The sequence below is a fragment of the Neomonachus schauinslandi genome, unplaced genomic scaffold, assembly GCF_002201575.2.
Source record: "Neomonachus schauinslandi unplaced genomic scaffold, ASM220157v2 HiC_scaffold_1205, whole genome shotgun sequence".
NCBI classification, from domain to species: Eukaryota; Metazoa; Chordata; class Mammalia; order Carnivora; family Phocidae; genus Neomonachus; species Neomonachus schauinslandi.
The window spans coordinates 1-10,392 of record NW_025409895.1 but is presented as its reverse complement, the minus strand read 5'-3'; the positions used below and the strand labels follow the sequence as shown (position 1 = coordinate 10,392).

General features: G+C 50.0%; 1 protein-coding gene across 1 annotated transcript; it reads left to right on the top strand.

Annotated features, from left to right (window-relative positions):
• The first annotated feature begins 6,566 nt into the window (after positions 1 to 6,566).
• On the top strand, positions 6,567 to 9,317 carry LOC123323822 (sodium-dependent serotonin transporter-like). The gene is made up of 2 exons (XM_044912325.1): positions 6,567 to 7,030; positions 9,175 to 9,317. The coding sequence occupies exons 1-2, from the start codon at positions 6,688 to 6,690 to the stop codon at positions 9,315 to 9,317; spliced, it is 486 nt and encodes a 161-aa protein (XP_044768260.1). The 5' UTR covers positions 6,567 to 6,687.
• Positions 9,318 to 10,392: the final 1,075 nt, after the last annotated feature.

Below are 10,392 nucleotides of genomic sequence, written 5' to 3'. Positions count from 1 at the left end.
ACCCGTGTTCTCTCTCTCCCCCCTCTCCCTCCCTTGGCTCCCTTTGTGGGTTTAATCATGTCTGTTTTACGCAAAAGTAGTTTTAGTGATATACTTCGTATTAAGGAAGAGAAAAATCTGTGTTTGGATATGCTGCCACGTTTTTTAATCTCGATTTCTATTTATGGCATAAATTGCGTTACGACCACAGTAAAGGAGTGTTCTGAAGGTGGAAGCGGCCCTCCTCAACCCACCTGATCTAACGCATCGGCAGTTTGAGTTTCCCAAGTCCTTTCCTGGCCTCGTCCACGTTGAAACACAGCGGCAGCAGTTTCGTTTTCAGCAAAAAGTTGTGAGTTGTGGGGTTCAGTGTAATAACAAACGTGTGTCCTCACCTTCTACAGCTCTTAGAAAGGTGCCTGAAAGACTCCTCTACAGAATCTGCACAAGAGTCTCCCCACTTCCTGTCCTCTCCTGAAATGTAGTTTTTCTCAAGAACCAGAAAGAATGTTGGGATAGGGAGATGACGGATTACAGATACCTTCCAGTCAGCTTCATTGTCCCCTTTTGCTGTGCTTCACAATGCTGTCCCACAGCTTACATTTTAGATGTTTCCGTATTTTCTGGGCAAACTGGATTCTGTAGCTAGTTTAGGAGGCTATCTGCATTGACAAGGTTGATTTCTGTAGGTAGAAAATACATTCCACGTTCCAAACAAGCAACTCACAACTGAACGTTTGGAACACAGACCATTGATGGGTGTGCCTGCTGGTACTTGTTTCAAAGTCTAAAAGCACAACCCGTCTTTTCTAGTCCAGAGTCCATGAAAATGATTGTTGTGACAGTCCTCCCTCCCTGCCCTCAAGATGCACAGCACATCTTCCTGATGGGTGAGGGGTGGGGAGGGGCACCTGAGAAAGGGACCCGGGGAATGAAAGGGTAGCGCCTTACCTGAGGCTCAAAACCACCAGCACGGCGGCTGGGGCTCCCTGGGCCCTGCACCCAGGGAACCTGAAATACAACCTCTGTGCTGGCAGCTGTGCAAGTATTTGAGCCCAGAGATGTATGAGGAATGGCCCCTGCTGCCAGGACATCCAAAGCAAATAGACATAAAAGGATAACTAATGATACACAATAATCAGGGATGAATGACATATTAGTAATCGTACAGCGTGGCGAGAGATCATTTGGGCTGGGGTGATGAGTGAAGCTTCATGGAGGGGGTGGATAGAAACTTAAGCCAGGCCTCGAAGGATGAGGGATAATTAGGGGCGGCAGCGCGGCATGGGGTAGGGATACACTTGGGCACGCTGGCTGGCCCACCTGCCCCTGATGACCTGGGGTGCCTGTTAAGCATGCAGCACCCACATGGATCTCTTGAATTATAATCTCTGGGACAGCAGCCCAGGAATCTGCTGTTTACAATTTGCCAGTGACCCCAAGGAGAGGAGCTGATTGGGAGGAACAAGCACAGTCAGGGAGGGCCTGTGGAAGTGGGGGAGTCGCTCGCGTCTGGGCCCCGGTCCCCCTGGTGGGGTGTGAAGCCGGAGGGCAGGATGGGCTGCACACGTGTGGTGGCCCAGTGGCCATCAACGCCCTGTCATTTACTGATGCTCTCCACGTGCTAGACACTGAGAGTCAAGATAAATAATCCATTGTCCATTTGTCCAGCCTCTGGAGCGATGTGAACCACACCACAAACGGCTCATTCTGTCTATCCGACACGCTGTGTGCAGAGAAGTTTGAAGCTCCCCTCTCCCAGGCAGGGAAAGTTCTGGACAGAGACCCTTGTCCTTTCTCAGGATAACTGGCCCAGATGACCCTAAGGATTATAGACTATTTAATCCCTCTCCAAAAAATTGAACTGTCTCACACAAAGAATTCTTTGGGTGGGAAAGCGATGTTCATTTCTACCTCTTTTGTCCAAAAACAGGTGGATTTTCCCTGCCCTCCCCATTCACACGGTGAAGTCTGTTTTGTTTGAAAGGTGAGCCAGGAGTCCCTTTGGATCCAAATACAAACCACCGTCTTACGCTGCGGGCGACTGTGAGTCAGAACCCACTCACATCCGGGCTCCTGTGACAGAAACCGCGCATAGGAACAAAAGGAAGACTTGTAGACTCTGAAGGCACATTGGGGCTAGAAATGTGAGCCATCTAAACACGCTGCTCAGGTCAGCAGAAGGCTCCGGTGACAATAGAATGCGCGACAGGGATTTGGAGCACCACCGGCCTCTCCCTCCTTAAGCCTAAGTACTGAGCCTGGCCTTGTACCATGAACTTCAGATGGGCCGAACTGCGCCTGCCTTGCCGCCAGGAGCCTGGCACGTAGTAGGCATACAGTATGTCTTTGCAGAATTAGTGTTGCCGGGCTCAGGGCTCCCTGGCAATGGGCACCAGAACTTTGTAATTGCTCTCGCCCTCGAGGAGGTGTGTTGGGAACTTCAGACTCCCTCTCTGAAGAGAGAAGGCAGATTGCCACTTGGCTATCTGATCTATAATTAATCTGTTCTCTGTGGTACACCCATCATCTGTGCTGGGTTTGGTTTGGTTTTTGAAAATGAAAACCAAGTGTCCTGAGAAATGAACTCACTTTGATCTCAACAAGCGAAGTCAAAGTACAGACTTTCTCTAGTGTTTCTGCTTAGAGCGTGCTGACAGACGTGCAACAGACAAGTCGGGTCACGGACATTTCCAAAGGTCTGGGTAGTTTCATGACTAACTGTAATTACATGCTTGTTCCGAAACCGGTTCCCCTGGCTACAGAGACAGAGTTTGTGGGAAGAGGAATGGAGGTTTGATCAGAAGTTTAAAGAGAAACAATCCTTTCTCCTGGGGTTGGGGGGTGGGGCGGGGTGACTTAGCCACCCCCCACCCCCTGGGGTTAAGAGGGAGCAGGAGTGTGAACCGAAAGTGCGGGCTGTCAGCCCACCAGGGACTTCCCTGTGCTGCCTGTGTGCGGAGAGGTGGGATTAGGGTCCCATGTGTCATGTTGTCATCCCACCGAGCAGCAGGGTGACGTGGTGCCACCCCCAGCCTGTCACCTGCTCAGCTGGGTGCAAGAGCCAATGTTCAAGGTGCAAAGGAAGGCTTGTGGGGCTTTCTCTGGCCACAGAGAAACTCAAAGGCTGCCTGGAGGAGGTCACAGCTGTAATATTGACCTCGTTTGCAATCTCTACCCAGCAGGATAAAAATATCTTTTAAAAAAGAAAGCTTTTAAGAGAACATTCTTAGAAGCCAATTTTCTTAACTCTTACTTCTTTATTCCCGGGGCAGCCTGCTCTCAACTGTGATCTGCGGGTCTCAGTAGAAAAAGGTGGCCCGTGCTCCGCAGAATCGGAAAAGTAGGAGAATGGGAGCCATGGGCAGCGTCCTGCCGGCAGGAGGGGGTCCGGGCCAGGCCGTGGTCTCCTGGCCAACTGGATGAGTCACCGAGAGGAGCTTTCTTCCAATTGGGAGAGGCAGAAAGAAAGGAGATGTGCGTCTCCTGCCCATTTGGTGGCTTTGGGTGGCTGTAACTTAGGTTTGTACCCCAGGTTCGGGTATCAGGAGTGCTAGAGAGCGGAGCTGGCTGGAGAGAGACCAACCTGAAGTCATGAGTCCATGGAGGATCCCCCTTGGCAGGCTTTCTTAGGACTTGGACCATTTCAGCCTGTTGATGCAATTAAAAAAAAAAAGTGCTGGGAGATATTTCAGGAAACAAGGTCTTTGTAATACTCAGAACAGAAACAGAGAAGCATGCATTATTCTTCTAGGAGCTGCTCAGGACAGGTGCCAAGAAATCAAGATCAGTTGCCTTAGGGGACGAACCCCTGAAGATACTGAAGAACATATATTGCCCCAGGAAGTTCACCAACACACACACATTTTCCATCTTCCCTGCAGGATGCCCCAAGGGAGAAAGTACAGGAAACCTAGAACAAATCACTTGACCCAGGCATGAGGAAGGTGACAGAGTCACAAGTATGGCTAAGTGTTTGCTCCCCACCATGACATTCTTCAGAGATGGGTGACGTGTCCCTCCCATAGACCATGGGGGACGTGCCACAGAAAGATTGGATGGTACAGCTGCTCTTTGAGCTGCAGTTTTTTTTTTTTTTTTTTTTTTAAGATTTTATTTATTTATTCATTAGAGACAGAGAGAGAGAGGCAGAGGGAGGAGCAGGCTCCCCGCAGAGCAGGGAGCCCGATGCGGGACTCGACCCCAGGACCCTGAGATCATGACCTGAGCCGAAGGCAGACGCTTAACCATCTGAGCCACCCAGGCGCCCTTTTGTTTTGTTTTTTAAGTCTTCTCTACATCCCACCTGGGACTCGAACTCACGACCCTGAGATCAAGAGTCGCACGCTCCACCCACAGACCCGGCCAGGCGCCCCTGAGCTGCAGTTTAAATGAGAGCAACGATGTGGTATTCCAGATAAGAAGAAGTTCCTACAGAAAACTTTGGGTAAAATTTTGAAGGTGGAGAAAGAAAGGTGGGGGAGGGGGAGCCTTGGTCACAGGCTGGCTCAGCCCATTGGCGCCATCGGGCTGCACGTGGTAAAGCTCTTTATCTCTGTCATCTGGCCTTCAAGTTCTTCAGTGTTCAATGCGGAGAACATGCTGTTGATAGAGGCTGAAGGGAAGTGCAGAGGCCTTCTTCAAACAACACAACCAGAGACCACAAAGTGCAGGTTTAATTTAGCTGTGTATTTAAATACACTGACACCTCATCATCATCTCTCAAAAAAATAATGAACTTTAAAAAAAATCCCTCAGCCTGGCACACGGTTACTTACGGTGGATGAGAGAATGTGTGGTTAATTTGAAGAGTCCACGGAGGGGGCCAGGGGAGGCTGGAGAGCAGCATAAAGATGAGCACAATGGGGTTTTATCTAGATCACGCTTTATCAGAAATTCATGTTCTTCTATGAGTGGTGTTTGCATCCTTGAGCCCGGGGTAGGATCCGGAGGTGGGGGCCAAGCAGCTGGATAGGGTAGAACCCAGGACACCCACCCCATCTCCTTACTTATACACATACACACCCTAGATCCATAGAGCTGGTATCTCTCTTGTTGCTGAAATATTTTCAGCAACAATCAATCCCTTTAAAATTTTTATTTTCTACTTTACAGAAAAAAAGAACCCAATGAACACAAAGCTCTAATTACTTGCATCCCCTCGTATTCATTGCTCATCCTTGCCAATATTTTTGTACACAGTCACCGGTGTGAATCTACTACTTTGTGTTCTAATTTTCCGCTACATTTTTATCTTCACATTTCCACCTGTGGATAGTTAAGTTCTAGTCACTGAAAGCCCCAAAGAGGTAGGAGACAGACACTGCCGTTTTTTTATTAGCTTCCATTTCTAGCCATCCTCCAACTGTTGGATTTGAAGGGGTGATATCAGATCTTTGCAGCTGTGACTAGTGCTAACCGTCATCCCTAGACATCTCGAAAGGTGGAATGTGACCTGAGCTAAGCAGAGACCTGTTTCAACTCCCAGCCTATTTCAAGAGCTTGAAAAGTTCAGGCCCCAATAAAATGAAGTTAGCTGGAAGGTCTTGGCTCCTTACTACTTTATAACATGCCATAGGTTTACAGTCCAAGAGGGCTCGGATTTCTGCCCCACGTTTGACGTGTGAGGCCTCGGTCCAGATTGCGGCGCTGACTTCCCCGCACCTCGCTCGGCCCCAGCAGGGCTATGGAGGTGCCGAGGCCCCGGCCAGGCCTCCCCACCAGGCTGCTCGGGGACAGAGACATCAGCCATACTGGCATCTGTAACCCACACGCTCTTCTCACTCGCTCTTCCAGCTCGCCCCGCCTGCCCACTGTTGCTGGCTAACAGGTGGATCCTCCTCAGGAGTGGCTGGGAGAGGTAGGCAGAATACACAGCGAGCAGCAGGGCCATTCAAAGCCCGGGCAGACTCGCAGAGGCACGAGGCGAACGCATCTGGGGAACGCCCTGGACACAGTCAGGAGCAGCTAGACCCTCTAAGGAAGAGGGGAAAAGTCCACAGCTAAGGATCTTGGGGTGCCTTTGTTCTTGTCCTTTTAAAGTTATACTTGCAATTTACGTAAAATACACGGCCTGCTCCGCTTAAACGGTTTAGGACTGTCCTAATTTATTTGCAGGCAGCAACTGCTTCTTTCTTTGTGTTTCTTTTCCCAGCCTAGCATCCAGGACAAGGTAAGTGCTCTGCACAGCTTTGGTGAAGCAAGTCATCTTCTTACCTTCTTCTGAGTGACTGGTAAACTCCAGGATGCAATTCTAGTCCCTCAAACTGAAGTCAGTCTTTTGTTCTTAAACAGAGCCGATGCAAGACCTGGGTGATTTGCTGTCTGTTCTTATTTGTTTTGTTGTTTTGGGTTTTTTGTTTTTTGTTTTTTGTTTTTACCTTTTCAAATGACTTGATTGTGATTTGATACCTCGTCTAGGTTGAAAACTGGAGGTGATTTTATTGACTGCCATATAGCAAACAGGATGTTTCACACTTGACAGATGCATTTGTAATCCCATTCATTAATGTCGTTTACGATGTTTGTTGAGTTAATACCAAAGACAAGTAGGATGCGTAATTCTGTTCTCCCTTCGCCGTGTGCCTTCCCAACAGAGTTCTCAATCCCGTTGATATAAAGCTCCGAGGAGATCCCCAGATCTGAGCACTGAGAATTCAGCTCGGGTCCTCAGCAGATGGGTGTCACCGTCCTCTCCTAGCCAGCAGGATGGAGACCACGCCCTTAAATTCCCAGAAGGAGCTATCAGCGTGTAAGGATAAAGAAGATTGTCAGGAAAACGGAGTTCTGCAGAAGGGTGTCCCTGTCCCTGAGGATAAGGTGGAGTCTGGCCACATCTCCAACGGGTACTCAGCGGTGCCGAGCCCTGGTGCCGGAGATGACTCTCAGCACTCCATTCCAGCCACCACCACCGCCCTAGCGGCTGAGGCTCATCAAGGGGAACGGGAGACCTGGGGCAAGAAGATGGATTTCCTCCTCTCGGTCATTGGCTATGCCGTGGACCTGGGCAACGTCTGGCGCTTTCCCTACATCTGTTACCAGAATGGAGGGGGTCAGTATCATGGGCCACAAGCAGAGGCTCTGACCCAGGGGTGGTCTGTAGATCCTTTTGGGAGGCCAGAGCGGAGATCATGTCTTTTGTCTTGTCTAACTGATGAGTCCGGGAACATGATTGCTTAGACTTCCAACCTGGTCCAAAAGACAGAGCCCCAGTAAGCCAAATGTTCAGTCAGCATGTCTGAGGCTCCCTGGGTTATCAATTTGGATAAAAGCTCTCCCAAACCTGACCTCGCCAGACGTTCAGCATCCTCGTGCTTCATGTGTGGGAGAGCCCCCTTCTCACCCCTGAATTACCCAAGCTCCACCCTCAGAGCGAGATGTGAAAATGACCATCAGCCTTGTGCAGGTTCTGCTCGGCAGAGGCCAGAGAGGTTAGATCTGTGTAAGGAAAAATTGGGAAGGGGCTCCAGGGTCCCAGGCCCTCCGGGGCCTTTGGACCCACGTGTGGTCAGAGAAGGGCGTCTGCTCAGGTCCAGAGTCTTGAGCTGGAATCTGAGCATGATCCAGAGTTGAACCCAGCCATAGCATGGCCTTAATAACCCCAAACCATACACTGGATCTGCCTTCTATCTCCTACAAGAGTGCTGGGTTTTTGAGGCTAGAGACTATTTCAGGTTCCTCCTTTTACCCCCCAACACCTTCAGAGCAGTTAACTGTAGATTATCAAAAAGAGTGTCTGACTGCCGGCATGGCTATGGGAGCCACAGAGAGGGGAAGTGGAGAGGGGTGAGTAGGCGCGGGGCCTCTGTGTTGACACTGGACTTGCTATCAAAATGGTAAAAGGACGAGAAATGGAAGTCAAATCAGTCAATATTTTTTTTTGACAGAAGCTCTGGCAGCTGACTTGGGAGGGCAGCTAAAATGACGTTTGGGGAGAATTCATTAGTGTCCTCATTTCCTCCATGGCCTGACACAGAGTTGCCTGGATTTTTTAAGGACCTTGGTCCACATGCCTACAAAGGCAGTTCCCCAGTGTGACTGGGGAAGCCCAGTCCTCTCTGCCTGGGAGGAGCGGAAGTTATCTCCAGCTTGGGAGGGCTCATCTTCAGCCTGAGCTTTCTGTAAGGGGCTGGGGCGCTGGTGACGTTTGTCCTACACTCATTCCCTACCATTAAGCCAGCCAAGCAAACCCGTTACAGATGCCACCATGAGAACACAACGTGGTTCTTATTCCCAAGCTAGATGTACCCAGAGCGATTGTAAGTGAGGTGGGACCTTTCTGAGTTGCCCAACTTCCGGTTTCCAGGTTCAAAGCACTTTATGGGAGGGAGAGTTAGCGGGGAAAATCACAGCTGACCCACCCTTTGGGCTGAGACTCAGGCGGCAGGTGAGCAATCCCCACCTCGGTGTTTCCAAACTGTGCCTCAGCCATGAGAGCCAGGGGACACCAGCATCTCTGGGGATGCCGCAGCCCCGCGCTTCCTCGTTCTGTGACAAGCTACCCTTCTCAGCCACATCTGCAAAGGGGGCCCAGAAGGGAGCGTTCTGGCTTAGTGGAATTATGGAAATAGAGCCACATTTCAGAAACAAGAGTCTGGAGCCAGGGATAATAGGGATGAACAAAGATTGGAATGCAGGGACCTGCAGATTACTGCAGGTTGTCACAGGTGATCTGTCCCCAGGGTCTCAAACTCTGCTTGCATCAGAATCACCTGAGCAGCTTACACATTTTTGTCTTAAACCCACACCTGGAACTTCCCCGTCGGATGTGTGTTCTTAAGCTCACCGGTGATTCCCTCGTGTGGCTGGCTTTGGGAAGCTCAGCCTTCTGCTACTCTGTCATTTCATAGGGGAGGAAACAGGTTCAGGGAGGGGCGGTGTCCCCCAGGGTCCTCCGGGTGGTTAGAAGTGCAACCGATTCCAGGGTCTGGTCTGTTGATCCTGAACCCAGCTTTCTTTCCACGTACTCTCTGCCGCCTTCATTTACTCTCTGAAACCCCCATTTGACCGTGGAGCTCTGGGAAAGTGCTAAGCCCAGGGGAGCATAGTGTGAGGTCACTTAGCACAGGGTGGCTTCATGAGACTCGAGCATCAGACGGCCCCTCGAATCTTGGCGCTACCCCGGGTGTCCAGATCAGTTGGGCTGTCCTGGGGCAGATGTGGGCAGGGGGTGAAATTGTCTTTCGTCTGCCTCAGGGGCATTCCTCCTGCCCTACACGATCATGGCCATTTTTGGGGGGATCCCACTGTTCTACATGGAGCTCGCGCTGGGCCAGTACCACCGAAATGGATGCATTTCTATATGGAGGAAAATCTGCCCGATTTTCAAAGGTAACTGAAAGGATTGAGTGGGCGGGGGGGTGGGGGTGGTTGATGGGTCTTGCAGGGAAGAGGTGATTCCTGTCCATGTATGGGAACTGGGGACCTTCTTCTGGAATCAGCTGGGCCTTAAGGTATCTCTGGGCGATGACTCGGTAATTAAGTTCTTCACTGCTCAAGTGGTATGAGATTGTTAAAGGTAAACAGAATAAATAGCAATTAAAAGTAAACCTGGGGCACCTGGCTGCTAGAGCATGTGACTCTTGATCTCGGAGTCATGAGTTCGAGCCCCACGTTGGGTGTAGAGATTGCTAAAAAAAAAATAAGCTTAAAAATAATAATAATAAAAGTTAAATAAGCATTTTAGAAAATAAATAAAAGTAAACCTAATAGAGTCCTATAAATATAGAGGATAAACTAATGGTTGCCAGAGGGAAAGAGGTGGGGGATAGGCAAAGTGGGTGAAGGGGACTGGGAGGTACAGGCTTCCAGTTATGGAATGAATCGGTCACGGGGATGAAAGGCACAGCATCAGGAATATAGTCAATGGTGCTGTAATAGTGTTGTGTGGTGACAGATGGCACTACGCTTGTGGTGAGCAGAGCAGAACAGATTGTTGAATCACCTGTGGTACACCTGAGACTAATGTAACATTGTTTGTCAGCTATATTCAAATAAAAGGACTTTTTAAAGCAACCAAAATAGGGCGCCTGGGTGGCTCAGTCGGTTAAGCGACTGCCTCCGGCTCAAGTCATGATTCCGGGGTCCTGGGATCCAGCACCGACCCGCGGGGAGTCTGCTTTTCCCTCCGACCCTCCCCCGTCTCGTGCTCTCTCTCACTCTCAAATAAATAATATAAAAAATAATAAAAATCTTAAAAAAAAATACAAAGCAACCGAAATATAAAGAGTTCAAAGCAGTAACAGCACACACACGTTTTCTCAAACGTGTGATCTTGCAAATACATCTAAGGAATTTACCACCCCTGTCCGCCATCTCCCAGAGTCTTGGAGAATGAGGGGAATGGCAGCCCCCAGCACGCCCCCTCCCCTGAGCTGCAGGACCCTCCAAGGTCCCCGGGTCCGTCAGTCTGTC

Bases quoted from the DNA above. Each gene is read 5' to 3' on its own strand.
- LOC123323822 (XM_044912325.1), top strand. From the start codon at position 6,688: ATGGAGACCACGCCCTTAAATTCCCAGAAGGAGCTATCAGCGTGTAAG. The intron at 7,031-9,174 runs GTCAGTATCATG...CGTCTGCCTCAG, and splicing joins CTGTTACCAGAATGGAGGGG to GGGCATTCCTCCTGCCCTAC.